This window comes from Salmo salar, chromosome 13 (assembly GCF_965601325.2).
Source record: "Salmo salar chromosome 13, fSalSal1, whole genome shotgun sequence".
NCBI classification, from domain to species: domain Eukaryota; kingdom Metazoa; phylum Chordata; class Actinopteri; order Salmoniformes; family Salmonidae; genus Salmo; species Salmo salar.
In genome coordinates, this window is record NC_138303.1 from 13,034,844 (window position 1) to 13,053,699 (window position 18,856).

The 18,856-nt window shown below is 42.7% G+C and overlaps 1 protein-coding gene across 4 annotated transcripts; it reads right to left on the reverse strand.

The window, feature by feature from the left end:
* Positions 1-2,632: 2,632 nt before the first annotated feature.
* Positions 2,633-18,637, reverse strand: rbbp8nl (RBBP8 N-terminal like). Of its 4 annotated transcripts, none has more exons than XM_014134435.3 (14): positions 18,406-18,635; positions 14,465-14,609; positions 14,005-14,047; positions 12,684-12,782; positions 11,755-11,867; positions 10,474-10,549; positions 10,201-10,391; positions 10,022-10,074; positions 9,813-9,904; positions 8,910-9,705; positions 8,135-8,243; positions 7,973-8,031; positions 7,687-7,798; positions 2,633-4,292 (listed from the first exon to the last, which is right to left on the reverse strand). In XM_014134435.3, the coding sequence occupies exons 2-14, from the start codon at positions 14,586-14,588 to the stop codon at positions 4,222-4,224; spliced, it is 1,938 nt and encodes a 645-aa protein (XP_013989910.2). In that variant the 5' UTR covers positions 14,589-14,609; positions 18,406-18,635; the 3' UTR covers positions 2,633-4,221. The 4 variants fall into 4 exon arrangements, with proteins under 4 accessions (XP_013989910.2, XP_013989911.2, XP_013989912.2 ...); XM_014134436.3 differs by having other exon boundaries at positions 12,684-12,779; positions 18,406-18,634; XM_014134437.3 differs by lacking the exon at positions 7,687-7,798 and having other exon boundaries at positions 18,406-18,637.
* Between the last annotated feature and the right edge of the window lie 219 nt (positions 18,638-18,856).

The following is an 18,856-nucleotide window of genomic DNA, read 5'->3' on the forward strand; positions in this document are numbered from 1 at the left end:
ACACACACCATTGTTAATTACTTTATTTAATAAATATGTATTTTGATACTCCTTGTCTCCACGTTGTCTCCCTTTTGTTGCAAACTCAGAGCCGGTTCGTAACAGTAGCAGCAGTGTAAAAACAAGAGGGGAGGGCGGGGGGTGGGGCATTAGATTAATTATTCGGGTGGCCATTTGATTAATTGTTCAGCAGTCTTATGGTTTGGGGGTAGAAGCTGTTAAGGAGTCTTTGAACCCAGACTTGGCGCTCCGGTACCGGCTTACCGTGCGGTAGCAGAGAGAACAGTCTATAAGTAAGTGGAGTCTTTGACAATTTGGGCCTTCCTCTGACACCGCCTAGTATATAGGTCCTGGATGGCAGGAAGCTTGGCCCCAGTGATGTACTGGGCAGTTCGCACTACCCTCTGTAGCGCCTTACGGTCGGATTCAAAGCAGTTGCTATACCAGGCGATGATGCAACCGGTCAGGATGCTCTCGATGGTGCAGCTGCAGAACTTTTTGAGGATCTGGGGACCCATGCCAATAATTTTAGGGCCAAGACAGCCCTCTTCACCACTGTCATGGTGTGTTTGGACCATGATAGTGTGTAGGTGATGTGGACACCAAGGAACTTGAAACTCTCGACTCTTTCCACTACAGCCCTGTCTGTGAATGTGGGTGTGTTCGTCCCTCCTTTTCCTGTAGTCCACGATCAGCTCCTTTGTCTTGCTCACTGTCAGGTCTCTGATCTTGTTCAGCCACAACTCGGTGAAACATCAAATATTATAGTTCTTAATCTCCAGTTGGTAGGATAGTCTCGGATAGATCTCCACCCCCTGTATTTCCGTCTTTTCATGCGAATGATGGGGATTTGGGCCTGGTCTCGGAGAAGCAGTATATCCTTCGCGCCAGACTCCTTAAAGAAAAAATCTTTGTCCAGTTCGAGGTGAGCAATCGCTGTTCTGATATCCAGAAGCTCATTTAGGTCATAAGAGACGGTAGCAGCAACATTATGTACAAAATAAGTTACAAACAATGCGAAAAAACACACTCTCTTTCTCTATCATGTAGCTTTCTCTTCTTGATTTTCTTCATCTCCCTCCCCCTTCTTCTTGACTCTTTATAGTCTCAGTATAACACATCTACTTACAGACATTCCTGCTAGGATGAGGATGGTAACAGAGAAAATTAAAACGGCTCAGTACTGTCCACTTGACAGTAACACAATGAGTCTTTTCTTTCAATACAGAAGCTGCTTGCCAGCGTGGGCCCTCCATATGCAAACCAGACTGGAGAACGAGGAACTTCACCTGTGTGATACAGATATACCTAATTACTCATGCAATTATGTGTGTGGCTGCCTGTGTATATATCAAGTAACGCCAAAGGTGATTCTTCCCTTGTCAACTTTGGGATCACAGAAGACGGAACGTGGGCTGGTTGAGAAACACCAGGGGTAATCTTGGACACCTATGATCTCTGATCTCCTTCTTTATGGGATATTGAAAGCCCTTCGGTTGTATATCTATAATTCTACAGTAGCAGTCAAAAGTTTGGACACACCTACTCATTCAAAGGTTTTTCTTTATTTTTACTATTTTCTATATTGTAGAATAATAGTGAAGACATCAAAACAATGAAATAACACATATGGAATCCTGTAGTAACCAAAAAAGTGTTAAACAAATCAAAATATATTTTATATTTTGGATTCTTCAAAGTAGTCTTTGCCTTGATGACAGCTTTGCACAGAACAGGCAGTGGCTCGGGTGGTTGTTGTCAACCACCCAAGCCAAGACAATGCAGGAGTGCCTTCGGGACAAGTCTCTGAATGTCCTTGAGTGTTCCAGCCAGAGTCTGGACTTGAACCCGATCGAACATCTCTGGAGAGACGTGAAAATAGCTGTGCAGCGACGCTCCCCATCCAACCTGACAGAGCTTGAGAGGATCTGCAGAGAAGAATGGGAAAAACTCCCCAAATACAGGCGTGCCAAGCTTGTAGCGTCACACCCAAGAAGACGTGAGGCTGTAATCGCTGCCAAAGGTGCTTCAACAAAGTACTGAGTAAAGGGTCTGAATGCTTATGTAATTGTGATATTATTATTATTTTTTCAAATATAAATGAGCAAAAATTTCTAATAACCTGTTTTTGCTTTGTCATTATGGGGTATTGTGATGTCATTACGGGGTATTGTGATGTCATTATGGGGTATTGTGATGTCATTGTGGGGTATTGTGATGTCATTATAGGGTGTTGTGATGTCATTATGGGGTATTGTGTGTATTCAGGGAACAAAACAATTTAATCAATTTTAGAATAAAGCTGCAACGTAATAAAATGTGGAAAAAGTCAAGGGGTCTGAATACTTTTCGAAGGCAGTGTATTGATTTCAAAAGAACTTCAGTGATAGATGATGGAATAGTAATAATTCTCACAGAGTCCCATCTGTGCGGTCACTGTGGTTTTGACTTCTTGTGACTGGGCTGGGGTGATCACAGCATAATCTGAGGTGTAGTCACATGACAACATGGTCACCTTGCATAACATCCTAGACCAAAGAAAAGTTTCCAGGCAGTTTTTAACATTAAAATAATCATGTCTTATTTATCATCCCATTGGTAGCATATACTGTAAGTTCAAACTACAGGAGAACAACATTAATAGTCTTTAATAGTCTGTCAATGCAACATTAATAGTCTTTTTTTACGTCACATTCAATATTTATTTCATATAGCCACACAAGTGTTTAAACGCTTGAAGATTCTTAGCCTTCGTTACAAAAAGAAAAGTTAACCACACCTTCGCATAAGCACAAAATATTTCAAAGTCAGATTTTTACACAGAGTGAAACATGGTAGAGAATAGCACTCTGAAACACTCTGCTGCACTAATTTCACATGTTGTCCACTGACCATTAATATAATCGACTTGGATAACATTAGTGAAACAGCAGAGATCAATGAGAGAGTTAATAATGGCTTCAAAGCTATCAGTGTTGTTCCCGTTTCGTACCCCCTCCTCCTCCCCCCTCCTCTAACCCCTTACATTACACCACCACATTAACACACAGTGTGTAGCAGCTGCAAGTGGAAAGTTAAGACTTGCAACATATGTTTTCTGAAAACCAGAAAGAAGAAGAAGAACCTTTTTTTTATATATATATATTTTGGGGCGGGCTCATTTGGGTGAGAAGTTGTAACAAAAATAGCCAGACGGAAGAGACAGTTCTGCCAGGAAAGAGACATTTATGAGTATGTTAGATGAGCGCACAATAATAGTGTGAGTGAGAAGTATACATGGGGGTTAAAGAGACTGAGAGAGAGAGAGAGAGAGAGAGAGAGGGAGAGAGAGAGAGAGAGAGAGAGAGACAGAATGTTTCTATATTATCTACCTCACTTGCTTTGGCAATGTTAACATATGTTTCCCATGCCAATAAAGCCCCTTGAATTGAATTGAATTGAATTGAGAGAGAGAGAGGGAGAGAGAGACAGAGAGAGAGAGAGAGGGAGAGAGACAGAGAGAGAGAGAGGGAGGGAGAGAGAGAGGGAGACAGAGAGAGAAGGAGAGCGATAGGGGGAGAGAGGGAGAGAGGGAGAGAGAGAGGGAGAGATATATGGAGAGAGAGGGAGAGAGAGGGAGAGAGCTATGGAGAGAGAGGGAGAGAGAGTGGGGGAGAAAGAGAGGGAGAGAGAGGGAGAGAGATGGAGAAAGAGGGAGAGAGAGAGAGGGAGAGGGAGGTAGAGAGAGTGAGAGAGAGAGAGAGAGAGAGAGAGAGAGAGAGAGAGAGAGAGAGAGAGAGAGAGAGAGAGAGAGGGAGAGAGTGAGGAAGAGAGAGAGAGAGATGGAGAAAGAGGGAGAGCGAGGGAGATAGATATGGAGAGAGAGGGAGAGAGAGAGAGGGAGAGAGAGAGAGGGAGAGAAATATGGAGAGAGATGGAGAAAGAAAGAGATAAATAAAGTAGGTATTGCAGCAGAATTACTCCCCCTGCGTGGCCTTCAGAGACAACAGCAATACTGGGAAGTCAGTGTGGAAAACATTCTTTATCAGCTGGAGGAGGATTCAATATTTATCACAATGCTGTTATCTAGTTAGTCACTATCAAGGTTATTCCATTGAAATTAATAAAGCCCACTAGCTAGAACCATGAGGACAACAGTCAGATGGAAGACGTTCTGTCCAAGTCTTTGGCACTGGCTGCCCCTCTGTTCCAGTCCCCGTGAGGGCGTCATCTCTATTGCAGTCAGGGTGGAACACAGCTGAGAGAGGTCCTCCTGGGGACCACGATGCCATGTTCCTCTTTCTTACATCGAACTTAACATGGATGAGGGAAGAGGCACAACAACAGAAAAGGGGTTTAGCTGTCAATGGGTTTTCTTGTTTTTCTACCCCATCCTCTCTCTCGCTCTCTCTCTCTTTTCTGAAGTGAGGGACATTTCCTGTGAAAGTGACACAATCTATTGACACTTATGCCAACTCACAGCCTTTTCTCTTCAGAGGTCTTGAAAACCTTTAATTATGGTTTTAAATTTGTCAAAATGAAACTAATTGCTCTTGCTCTATTTGCTTTATATTTTTTACATTTTGTCAGGAAATGCAGCCTCTCTCTCTCTCTCTCTCTCTCTCCCCTCTCTCTCTCTCTCTCTCTCTCTCTCTCTCTCTCTCTCAATTCGCTTTATTTGCATGACATAACAATGTACATATTGCCGAAGCTTATTTTGGATATTTACAATATAAAAATAAATAAAATGAGAATCAGAATTGTCAACGGAACAACAGTAACAAAAATAACCAAGGGTCAAAATAACCATACATTCAACAATAACAATAAGCACACAGTAGAGTACATGTGCAGGTTGATTGGTCTGTCAGACTCTGTCCCTCATCTTATGGCAGGCAGCAATGTAGTGCGCTGCCAACCCACAGCTCTCTGCGTCCTCCCCCAACAGGACGGATAGCCTATCCTCATCAGAGAGGTCTTTGAAACCTTGAATAAGGGTTTCAAATTTGGGGAAATGACACTCTCTAATTGTTTTATATTTTTTACATTTTGTCAGGAAATGCAGCTCCGTCTCAGGTTCTGCTGTGGTGCAGTGGTTGCACAGCCTTTCCTTTACAGGGAGCCAGGTTTTCCTGTGTCTACCCTTCACAATGGCAAGGCTGTGCTCACTGAGACTGTACTTTGTCAAGGTTTTTCTAAGGTTTTGATCAGTAAGCATGGTCAAATATTTAGCCATAGTGTACTGTCGATTTAGGGCCAGATAGCACTGCATTTTGCTTTGTGTTTGTGCTTGTGTTTCCCGATAAGCAATGTAGTTTTGTTTTGACTGTGTTGTAATTTGGTTTATTCTGATTGATTGAATGTTCTGGTCCTGAGGCTTCAGTGTGTTAGTAGAACAGGTTTGTGAATTCAGCCCCAAGACCAGCTGGATGAGGGGACTCTTTTCTTTGTTCAGCTCTTGGCATTGCAGGGCTTGGTAATGATATGAGAGGGGGTCACTGTATTTTAGATGTTTCCAAAACTTAATTGCTCTTTTTTCAGTTTTTATTATTAGTGGATATTGGCCTAATTCTGCCCTGCATGCATTGTTTGTAGTTTTCCTCTGGACATGTATGAGAATCTTACAGAACTCTGCATGCAGGGTTTCAATGAGGTGTTTGTCCCATTTGATGAAATCTTGTTTTGCAAGTGGACCCCACACCTCGCTGCCATAAAGTGCAATTGGTTCAATGACATATTCAATTAGTTTTAGCCAAATTTTAATAGGTATTTCAATTTGAATTTGCTTTTTAATGGTGTAGAATGCCCTGCGTGCTTTCTCTCTCAGTTCATTCACTGCCTCATTAAGGTGTCCAGTTGAGCTTATTTTTAAACCTAAGTAATTGTACAGTACTCTATATATTTTGTACCAATTGAGAACTTTGGTCTAATTCCCTGAGATCTGGATCTTCTCTGGAAAATCATTCTTTTAGTCTTTTTGGGGTTTACTGCCAGGGCCCAGGTCTGGCAGTGTACTGCTCTAGTAGGTCCAGGCTCTGCTGTAGGCCATGTGCTGTGGGTAACAGCAGGCATAGGTCATCTGCGAAGAGCAGGCATTTAACTTCTGAATTGTGGAGACTAACACCAGGGGCTGAGGATTTTTCTAGAATAGTGGCTAATTCGTTAATATAAATATTAAAGAGTGCAGGGCTGAGATTGCAACCCTGGCGAAGGCCCCGCCCCTGGTTAAAGAATTCTGTTATTTTCTTGCCAATTTTAATGTTGCACGTATTGCCAGTATACATTGATTTAATTATGTCATATGTTTTACCCTCTACACCACTTTCAATAACTTTGTAGAACAGTCCTGTATGCCAAATCGAATCAAATGCTTTTTGGAAGTGTCACGTCCTGACCCTTGTAAGATGTCATTTTCTATAGTAGAGTAGGTCAGGGTGTGACGGGGTGTTTTTGGGTGGTTTTCTGGTTATCTGTTTCTATGTGGGTTTCTATTTCTATGTTGGGGTTGTTGGGATGATCTCCAATTAGAGGCAGCTGGTTCTCTTTGTCTCTAATTGGAGATCATATTTATGTAGGGGGTTTTTCCACTTGTGTTTGTTAATTTGTGAGTAGTGTGTATTCTCTCTGCGTCAAGGTTTTGTTGTTTTGTTATTTCAAGTATTTGGTGTATTGCAACGTTTCATGATAATAATAAATATGTGGAACTACAAACACGCTGCGTCTTGTTCCGATCCTTTAAACAGCCGTGACAGGAAGTCGATAAAGCAAGCGTATATTTTGGTATTATTTTGGTGGATATGTTTATCTATCAGGGTGTGTAAGGTGTAAATATGATCAGTTGTGCGATGTTTTGGTATAAATCCAATTTGGCTTTTACTCAAGACATTGTGCTTATTAAGGAAGTTTAGAACTCTTACATTGATAATGCTACAGAAAACCTTCCCCAGGTTACTGTTCACACAAATGCCTCTGTAATTGTTAGGGTCAAATTTGTCTCCGTTTTTAAGGATTGGGGTTATGAGTCCTTGATTCCAGATGTCAGGGAAATAACCTACACTCAGGATCAAATTAAACAGTTTTAATATAGCTAATTGAAATTTTGCACTAGTGAGTTTGAGCATCTCATTTAGGATGCCATCAGGTCCGCATGCTTTTTTAAATTTGAGAGTCTGAAATTTCGTATAGAGGTCCTGGTCAGTAATTGGGGAGTCCAATGGATTTTGATTGTCCTTTATAGCTTTTTCTAATCCATTCAACTTCTCAGGAATTTGGCGTTGTTCTGCGTTTGTGTCAGTTTGAACAGTGTTGTAGAGTGTTTTAAAATGGGTTGTCCATGTGTCACCATTTTGTATCGCTAATTCCTCTTGTTTCGATTTTTTTCGTTTTTTTTCCAATTTTGCTAGAAGTTGTTTGTGTTTTTGGACTCCTCAATTAGTATCAGCTGCTTGCTGTTGTACTGTGCTTTTCTGGTTCTGAGTGTACGTTTATTGAGTTTTAAAGTCTCACAGTAATCTCTCTCTCTTCCTCTCTCTCTGTCTCAGCTTCTCTCTCTCTCTCTCTTTCTCTCTCCCTGTCTCAGCTTCTCTCTCTCTCTCTCTCTCTCTCTCTCTCTCTCTCTCTCTCTCTCTCTCTCTCTCTCTCTTTCTCTCTCTCTCTCTCTCTCGCTTTCTATGTCTCCTGTCTCTCCCTCCCTCTATCCATCCTTACCCTCTGTGTCTGTGTCTGTGTCTGTGTCCAGCCCAGTCCTCTTGGATCTCTGGCTGCTCTCAGACTCAGACAGACTGCCTTCCACTTCCTGGTGGTCTGATCTGCTCCCTGACTGTAAATGTCAAACAATGACATGACACTAACTGTAAAATGACCTCAGATCAGTTACATTTTATACACTGTGAACATATGGGAAGAACAAACAATGACATGACACTAACTGTAAATGACCTCAGATCAGTTACATTTTATACACTGTGAACATATAGGAAGAGTAGATGCTTGCCTTGCCGTTGGAGAAAAGTTGCTTCTGCAATCCAGAATTCAGAGCCTCAAGGAGCACCACTGTAATTACAGAGAAACATCAATGAACATACTAACACAGGTATGGACACAGCTGTACATGCCCTTGTACATGAACACGTAGCCTTGTCACGCTGTCCTGTACCTGGGCGCAATGAGATGGTCAGAACAGGGACTTTCCTGTCCTCAGAGTCCTTTCCTGTCTTTTGATCTACTTTCCCCTCAGCTTCCTCCTTCTCTGGCTGCTCTTCCTCCTGTGGATGGGGTTAGACATATCACATGACTAAATCACGTGTGTGTGTGTGTGTGTGTGTGTGTGTGTGTGTGTGTGTGTGTGTGTGTGTGTGTGTGTGTGTGTGTGTGTGTGTGTGTGTGTGTGTGTGTGTGTGTGTGTGTGGTATGTCTATTTCACATGCTAATTGATATACACTACCGTTCAAAAGTTTGTGGTCACTTAGAAATGTCCTTGTTTTTGAAAGAAAAGCACGTTTTTGTCCATTAAACTAACATCAAATTGATCAGAAATACAGTGTAAACATTGCTAATGTTGTAAATGACTATTGTAGCTGGAAAAGGCAGATTATTTATGGAATATCTACATAGGCGTACAGAGGCCCATTAACAGCAAACATCACTCCTGTGTTCCAGTGGCACGTTGTGTTAGCTAATCCAAGTTTATCATTTTAAAAGGCTAGTTGATCATTAGAAAACCCTTTTGCAATTCTGTTAGCATAGCTGAAAACTGATGTTCTGATTAAAGAAGCAATAAAACTGGCCTCCCACAACGTGCCATTGGAACACAGGAGTGATGGTTGCTGTTAATGGGCCTCTGTACGCCTATGTAGATATTCCATAAATAATCTGCCGTTTCCAGACCCAAAACTTTTGAACGGTAGTGTATGTAGGATCAAGTAGAGCACCTTAAGGTTGTGGTTGTTGGGGCTTTGACTCTGTTGGCTGGTGGGACGTGTAGAAGAGGAGGATGAAGGAAGAGCAGGTGTGGAGGGGGGACAGGCCTGGCTCTGTGGCGAGGAGTCTGTCCTGGTGGTCCTGTTAGATGTCTCCCCTTCTATGTACACGTCCTGTAGCGTGGGGCTGGCCTTGCTGTCCTGTGGTGACTTAATGCTTTTGGACCTCCCAGGATCAGACAGGTCCAGAGGAGAGTCAGCCTCTTTCAGACTCTCCCCGAACACCATCTCTGCCTGCACCACTGCCTGGCTCCACGAGTGTGGCGCCACCCGCCTGTCACGGTCCTGTACCCATGCTGTTGGTCTCTCCCCGTGCTCAGTGGACAGACTCCTGGTCAGGCTGGCCTGGGGAGGGTGGCTGGGCTTGAGCCAGGCCTTCCCAAGGCTGCTGTTCTGCTGGACGTAGGTCTGTAGATTAGGGAAGCGTGGTAGGTTGAGGTTATGTTTGGATTGGGACACCAAGCCGTCGTCCACAGAGGTGGCCACGGTGACCCAGTCGGAGTGCTCCGGCAGGGGCCAGGGGAGGGAGAGACGAGCACTTTTGATGGGGCGCGGCCAGTAAGGGACCGGAGCATGGACCAGGTGACGGCTGTGCTTCTCATCTCCAGGTAGAGAGGAAGAGGTGGATAAGGAGGATGAGAAGGAGGATGAAGAGGAGAGAGGCCTGTCTTTCTGGACAAGTAGGGGGTGTGGAATGGTGGGAGCGACAGGGGAGCACTGCTGACCAACCATCTCCACACTATTGGCTCTAAGAGAGGGATGGGGGAAGAGGAGAAAGAGGAGAAAGAGGGGGACATTTTGAATGTGAATGTGTTTCCCTTTTCTTTCTTTGCTGTTATTACCTCACTTGCTCACCTCTTCTGCCCAGTGTTCCCTCTGGCTGTACTGTGCTCTGGCCTCAATGCTTGTGGGATGGGAGTGGACATGGATAGGGGCTTATGAGATTCCTTTGTGAGATAAAAAGAGAGATGGTGGCTGAGAGAGGACAAGGACATTTTGACCTGTGATATATTCCTAGATATTTTTAGTTAACGATTTGTTATAGACAAACAAAATATGCTTACATAGGATTGTTTTCCGTTCAATCCCCTCACATCTCTGCGTTCAGGTAGTGTATCTGTTTTGTCGTAAAGGCAAGAAGAGAATATATCCTGATGATTATACTGGTGATGATGATGAGTCATCATTAAATGACTGTAAATCATTTTTGGTTCATGACGAAAAGTGTTTTCTTTACTCTCACCGTCAACTCTAAAAGAGAGGCTGTGGTCTGTCTCAGTCTTCACTATGGACAGCCCTGCAGTGGCGCCCTCTGATGGCTGGTTAATAGACCTGATGGCTGTGAGGATGTGTGGCATAGCAGAAGGTGAAAGGTCAGCCGACTGTCTGACCTCTGGAGTTGCATTCTGGGAGGAGGAATGTCCATTCTGACCTCTGAAACGACAAGCATGTTACACTCAAGCAACACGCAAGACAGGAACACAGACTCACATGTTGTAAAACATACAGAACTTACTCTAGTGCCACTCTCAGATGCCTGACTTCCTCTCGCAGCCTCTGGTTCTCCTTTTTCATCGTGTTCATCTCTCCAGCTACAAAATACAAAATACTGAAAATAATCCCCAGACCATGGCTAATGTTAAAACACTGCACTGTAGCTACAAAACAGGGAGCCTAATTGGATCTTTACACAATGCTAGAGAGGCATGTGGAGAAGGGGACTTCAGAGTGCCAATTACAGGGGCCACAGGGGGGTCTCATGACACCCTAAAATGTGACATGAGTCCTCCTAAATGCAATGGGGGGCGGGGGGTTCTCTAATTTGTGCAACAACAAAAAAAGTTGTTTGATTGTCAAACACCAGATAGGTGCAGTTTTACAGGGTCAGCCATAGTAGTACAGCATTGTTGGAGAGAACAAGGGTTAAGTGCCTTGCTCAAGGACAGACTTTTCACCTTGTCTGCTCAGGTATTTGAATCAGCTACCAGCCCAACGTCCTAACCACTAGGCAATTTGCAATTTGTACAGTGGTAAAGATGAATATGAATGCTTATTTCCGAATTAAACGAACATCCCCACCTCTGTGTCATGGTTTAAACAATTGTTTTTCCACATATGGCTGCACTTATCATCCCGGGACAGTCTCTTTTCAGATGTACCAACTTTTCTTTCTACAAAAAAAGGTTTTTTTTTTCAGAAAGACATCAATTAATTCAGGCTACAAGAATGTAGACCCAATGACAATTGCCAAATGTCATTACACTTTTGGGAATTTTGTAACATTTGTCTCTTTCCAATCATCAACTGGTGTTAGTCCACAGTGCTTTGTTTGGATACTGGAATTATTTTGGATCGGATGAACATACGCAGGTAGTCTCCTTTTTTGAAGTGATTTGGTTGACGTCATGATTGGTTTTGATCATGCCAAATTGAAAGGTCATTAAAATAAATAAAAAAATACAAAAAATAAAAATAAATAATAAATAAATAAATAAACTAATAAATAAAAAAATTATAAATACAATTAAAAAAATTAAAATAAAAAAATAAAAAAATCTATAAAATAATTAATTAATTCATTCATTCATTCATTAATAAACTAATAAATAAATAAGAAATAAAATAAGAAATTAATAAATAAATAAATATGCCGTTAAATGACACCTTTACTATTAGAAGCTTCATAAACATTTTGGGTGACATGGGAGGTCCCTTCAAAAAATAACAGATTCCCAGAATGTCACAGTATAATTGGCACTCTAAATGTGGTTGATGTGATGTGTTAGCTGTTAGCTACCCAGGATGGAGATGTGCTGTAGGCTCTGGATCTGAGAGGTCTCATACTCCTGCTGCCGGCGCTTGGCCACATCCTGAGTCACAGTACACCTGTCACACAGCCCCGCCCTCAACCTAAAGCACAGAGGTCGGCGGGGGTCAAACACTGACAAACATTGAGCTAGAGGCAGACTGGTGTTAAAGTAACTGTCCAGTGAAATACTTGAGTGAAATACTTTTCTTATAAACAAAAAAATGAATTAAATATGTTAAAAAGCAGCTTTTCTGTGTTAGAAATGGTGTGGCCATACCCACGATAACAGAATGTTGTGGGAGCCTACCGGTCATTAAATATATTCATACGAGTAGACCGCTGATTGGCCAGCTCAGCCAATGAGGCAGGATGACATCATTCTCTCTTTGAGGATATATCCAATCAAATAAAATAAAATTGAATTTGTCACATGCACCGAATACCACACCATACTTACTATACCATACTTACTAGCCCTTTCTCAACAATGAAGAGTTAAAAATATAAATAAATAGCAAGCATTTTTTAAACGGTCTGTTTGAGATTTTTTTCAAGAACATTACTTGGGTATGGGTTAACAGAATATAAACTTTTAAACGTGATATTTTCACTGGACAGTTACTTTAAAACAGCATACACACAGATACACACACATTGGTGGCACCAAAAAATAATAGAACACTGTAATATACATGCCATTTAGCAGATGCTTTTATCAGTCATTCGTGCATACATTTTACATATGGGTGGTCCCGGGAATCCAACCCACTATTTTGCCATTACAAATGCCATGCTGAGCTACATAAAATACCCCAAACACAGACAGACACATTGCTACATGCCCATACAGTAGACACACACACACACACACACACACACACACACACACACACACACACACACACACACACACGCACCTGTTTTCCAGTTGTTTGATGTTGTCTGTGAGCAACCTCTGCTGCTCTCTCAGCTGTTGGTTCCTGTTGAACAGCTCCTCCATTCTCTTTGTATCACTACTTAGACCATCACACCAAGAAGCGCTGTATCAATACGTCTCCCACACATCAACATATTACCCTTTAATGAATCAAATTAAAGTTTATTGGTCGCACACACAGATTTTGCAGATGTTATCACAGGTGTAACTGTCGTTTCTAGCTTCAACGGTGCAGTAATACGTAGCAATACACCACAATATACACATAATCCCCAAAAAGTAAAAAGAGAAAGGAATGAAGAAGTAACAGAACGAGCTATTATAACATTATTAAAGTAACCAGTGTTCCATGACTGTGTACATAGTGCAGCAGTCTCTAAAGTGCAGAGTAGAGTACTGGGAGGAGGCTGGCTAGTAGCAGTGACTAAGGTTCAGGGCTGGGTACTGGGAGGAGGCCGGCTAGTGGTGACTATTTAACAGTCTGATGGTCTGGAGATAGAAGCTATTTATTAGCTTTCGGTCCCAGCTTTGATGCACCTGTACCCGCCTTCTAGATGGTAGCAAAGGGAACAGGCCATGACTCGGGTGGCTGAGGTCCTTAATGATGTGATGTGGCCTTCCTGTAGATGTTCTGGAGGGCAGGCAGTGTGCCCCTGGTGATGCGTTGGGCTGACTGCCCTCTGGAGAGCCATGCGGTGGCTCCCGACAGAATGCTCTCGATGGTGTATCTGTAGAAGTTTGTGAGGGTCTTAGGGCCAAGCCAAATTTCTTCAGTCTCCTGGTCTTGAAGAGGCAATGTTGCGCCTTCTTCACCACACTGTTGGTTTGGAAGGACCATTTTAGGTCCTCAGTGATGTGCACGCCGAGGAACTTCAAGTTTTTAACCCTCTCCACTGCGATGATGTGGATGGGGGGGCGTGGCTCTCTCTGCCGTCTCCTGTAGTCCAAGATCAGCTCCTTTGTTTTGTTGACATTGAGGGAGAGGTTGTTTTCCTGGCACCACTCTGCAAGGGCCCTCACCTCCTCTCTGTAGTCTGTCTTGTCATTGTTGGTAATCAGGCCTACCACTGTTTTGTCATCAGCAAACTTGATGATTGAGTTAGAGACGTGTGTGGCCATGCAGTCATGGGTGAACAGGGAGTACAAGAGGGTGCTGATCACGCACCCCTGTGGGGCCCCCGTGTTGAGGATCAGTGTGACAGGGGTGTTGTTGCCTACCTTCACCACCTGGTATCACTACATCTTCCACATATCAATATATCACACTTTAGTAATGTGCTTTGAAATGGACATTTACTCACCAGCCCTTTTTATTGGTTAGCTCCTGCAATTTCTCTTGCCATTCTACAGAGCGAGAGAGGGAGAGAGAGAGAGAGAGAGAGAGAGAGAGAGAAAGAGAGTGAGAGAGAGAGCGAGCGAGAAAGAGAGAGAGAGAGAGAGAGAGAGAGAGAGAGAGAGATGGAGAGTGAGAGAGAGATAGAGAGAGATGGAGAGTGAGAGAGAGAGAGGGAAAGAGAGTGAGAGAGAGAGAGAGAGAGAGAGAGAGAGAGAGAGAGAGAGAAAGAGAGTGAGAGAGAGAGATGGAGAGCGAGAGAGATAGAGAGAGAGAGAGAGAGAGAGGGAGAGAGAGAGAGAGAGATTGTAGATGGATTGATAGATAGTTAGTTCATGTTAGAATATTAATTCTATAGTATTGTCTTGTGTGGTACCACGCTCATATCTCAGATCATCAGCAACACGGCAGAAGGATTGATCACTCACTTTGGACCTCTAGGTCATGGGACTCCCTCAGTTTGTGGAGGAGAATGTTGAAACCATCCAGAGCCATGGAAACACTGCTGTCACAGCTGACCTTTACACAGGACCCGTCTGTCTCAGCGGTCATCCACTACAGAAATGTCCTCAACTGGGGAAGAAAACCAACCATAGCATACTACTGTAGGTTCAGGTTTCCACAAGAGCATGCCAGAGCGCAGCAGACCTTAAGGCCTTAACTTCCACAAATAGGAGGCAAACTTATTCAGAGATATTGGAAATTATAACAACTTGGAAAATGATAACTATACATTTTTTAAGGTCTGCGCCAAAGACTATAACATGTCTAGAGGAGAGGAGCAGTACAGTAGACTATAACATGTCCAGAGGAGTGGAGCAGTACAGTAGACTATAACATGTCTAGAGGAGCAGTACAGTAGACTATAACATGTCTAGAGGAGCAGTACAGTAGACTATAACATGTCTAGAGGAGCAGTACAGTAGACTATAACATGTCTAGAGGAGAGGAGCAGTACAGTAGACTATAACATGTCTAGAGGAGAGGAGCAGTACAGTAGACTATAACATGTCTAGAGGAGAGGAGCAGTACAGTAGACTATAACATGTCTAGAGGAGAGGAGCAGTACAGTAGACTATAACATGTCCAGAGGAGTGGAGCAGTACAGTAGACTATAACATGTCTAGAGGAGCAGTACAGTAGACTATAACATGTCTAGAGGAGCAGTACAGTAGACTATAACATGTCTAGAGGAGCAGTACAGTAGACTATAACATGTCTAGAGGAGAGGAGCAGTACAGTAGACTATAACATGTCTAGAGGAGAGGAGCAGTACAGTAGACTATAACATGTCTAGAGGAGTGGAGCAGTACAGTAGACTATAACATGTCTAGAGGAGCAGTACAGTAGACTATAACATGTCTAGAGGAGCAGTACAGTAGACTATAACATGTCTAGAGGAGCAGTACAGTAGACTATAACATGTCTAGAGGAGCAGTACAGTAGACTATAACATGTCCACTGGAGCAGTACAGTAGACTATAACATGTCCAGAGGAGTGGAGCAGTACCGTATGTTCTGTGAGGATCAATGCAGTTGACTTTTCCACGGACATTCACAGGGCTTGGTGAGCTGTTATTGAGATATTAATACGGGAACAACTCTGAAGTCACAGACATTAATATAATATTAAATATTTGTTTTGACTTAAGCCTTCTTCTCTATTTCATTATTCTTATTTGTCTTTGTGTGAATCCCAATAAGAAGGGGAGGGTGAGAGGGTGTGTCAACACACTCTAAACACCGTGAAGCATTCTTTGATCTGAGCTGTTCTCAAAAGCAGCATGTTGGGATACGTTGTCTTAACTGTCCCAAATGTTGTAGCAAAGCAAGAGAAGACCTGTCTGTCCAACGGTCTGCCTTTCCCTGCTCACAGAGTGTTGCTTAACAGGCTCTCAGTTCAAACTGTGTCATACACACACGTATTACATACATTTACATTGTAGACATATGAGATATAACACACACTAGGCTTTTGACAGATTGATCGAGGTGAAGGTCCATTTTCAGTTATCAATAATTTACCCCCCTTTTTTTTAAGAGTTCACAGATCAATAGACCTGGATTACTTATGTCCAAATCATTGTATCTGTGCTGTATCTGTCCTAGTGTCTACATGTATGTACACCTATAGAACAGAAATGGGTACTAGCTGTGTAGCTGTATATCTGTGTAGCTGTGTAGCTGTATAGCTGTATATCTGTGTAGCTGTGTAGCTGTATATCTGTGTATCTGTGTAGCTGTATAGCTGTGTAGCTGTGTAGCTGTGTTGCTGTGTAGGTGTATATCTGTGTAGCTGTGTATCTGTATATCTGTGTAGCTGTATATCTGTGTAGCTGTGTAGCTGTATATTTTTGTAGCTGTGTAGCTGTGTAGCTGTGTAGTTGTGTAGCTGTATATCTGTGTAGCTGTATATCTTTGTAGCTGTGTAACTGTATAGCTGTATATCTGTATAGTTGTGTAGTTGTGTAGCTGTGTAGCTGTATATCTGTGTAGCTGTGTAGCTGTATATCTGTGTAGCTGTGTAGCTGTATATCTGTGTAGCTGTGTAGCTGTGTAGCTGTATATCTGTGTAACTGTGTAGCTGTGTAGTTGTGTAGTTGTGTAGCTGTATATCTGTGTAGCTGTATATCTTTGTAGCTGTGTAACTGTATAGCTGTACAGTTGTGTAGTTGTGTAGTTGTGTAGCTGTATAGCTGTGTAGCTGTATATCTTTGTAGCTGTGTAACTGTATAGCTGTATAGCTGTATAGTTGTGAAGTTGTGTAGTTGTGTAGCTGTGTAGCTGTATATCTGTGTAGCTGTGTAGCTGTGTAGCTGTATATCTGTGTAACTGTGTAGCTGTGTAGTTGTGTAGCTGTATATCTGTGTAGCTGTATATCTTTGTAGCTGTGTAACTGTATAGCTGTACAGTTGTGTAGTTGTGTAGTTGTGTAGCTGTATATCTGTGTAGCTGTATATCTTTGTAGCTGTGTAACTGTATAGCTGTATAGCTGTATAGTTGTGAAGTTGTGTAATTGTGTAGCTGTATATCTTTGTAGCTGTGTAACTGTATAGTTGTGTAGTTGTGTAGCTGTATAGGTGTGTAGCTGTATAGCTGTGTAGCTGTGTAGCTGTATAGGTGTGTAGCTGTATAGCTGTGTGGGTGTATAGCTGTGTAGGTGTATAGCTGTATAGCTGTGTAGCTGTGTAGGTGTATAGCTGTGTAGCTGTATATCTGTGTAGCTGTGCACTGCATAACTATGTTTGAACAAGAAAATAGGAGATGCAGAGCTCAACACACTGAGAAAGGGGAAGGCTGTCGTATGAACGGGTACAGGGAGGTGGCTGAGGTATCTGTGACACACAATTAAAACCACAGTCTTATGCACACTGTGTGAATGAAGCCTGATCCATCACAGATTTGGAACATATTTGCCGAAATGAGACAATGACAGACAGATAGTCATGCTATGCAATGACAGACAGATAGTCATGCTATGCAATGACAGCAAGTGACAAGGCTACATTTTCTTTAGAAATAGACATATAGATTCAGTGATATGGTTCCTGCCGTTAAAAAAAGGGAAATCCAGGAATCGAAATACAACTGATTGGACATCCCGCCATTTCTTTGGTAAACAGTTGGGGGATGGGGAAGAGAAGTTGAACTACTCCTATATTTATCGACAGAGCTATCGATGTAAGGACTGCCCTCCGTTAGATCAGCATGAAAAGTTATACCAAGTTTTATCCACGTACAAATGGATGTAGCAATCCCAGATTGCCCCTTTAATCCTGCAATCCTGTACAACACGGTGTTGGGAAATAGACATAGGACCCAACAGTAGGTTATTGTCACAACATGTTAAATATCTGTGCTCTGTGAAAATGCACAGGCTACAGTACATAACTGTTCCCTTCCTGTTCTGTCACCTACTCTGCCCCCAAATCAACACACAGATTAATAGCTCACCGTTAATCCACAAACCATTATCGTATCATCTGACAAATTCAATGTGAACAAATGCACACTTCACTATACTGTTCTGTTATTCAGAAAAACGCAATGTGGTTCAATCAATGATCATACAAGACGCAGTCAGGAAGAAGATAACATTAACCATAAATATATACAACTGTAAATAATGCAACGGAATATCATCCTGTCCTTTACTATACAGACGAATCTTCATTTCCACCATTGTCTATGTATTCCCTGTTCTAATGAGGATTCAATGAGAAGGACGCTTAAGGAAACAGTTCTTTCCTGTATGCTAATGAATAGACTCTCCTGCCCAGCATGCCTCCTGGCACCGGCCCACCCAGCAACCCGTCCCAACTTTACAGGCCCCAGCTCCCCACCACACACTGTCAACAGGCACACTCACCGTTTCCAGGTCCCCACCGAAGACCCGTCACTCTGTCTGTCTGTCCTTCTGTCTGTCAATCACTTGCAGTCTCTCTTCTCCTCCTTAGCCCTGGAGAGCTGGTTGGTCAGTGCCAGAGATAGAGATGGATAGAGTAACAGAGAGAGAAAGAGAGAGAGAGAGAGAGAGAGAGAGAGAGAGGGAGGAAAAAGACGCAAGGGAAAGCCCCCCTCCCCATCTCCACCCCAGGGGAAACAGGTCTGAGCGGTTCTAGAGAACACAAACACGGATGCCCAGGCCAGTTCTCCCTGGATATTCCGGTTCTGCAGAAATCCAGCAAAAACCGGACCAACCAGATTTATTAACCTTTAGAGAGCAGACAGAAGCGATAGGTTAAGTCAAACACAACAATGCCATGCAATGAACTTTTCACTCTTACGTTTCAGACGTAAAAAGAGGCAGAGATAAAAAA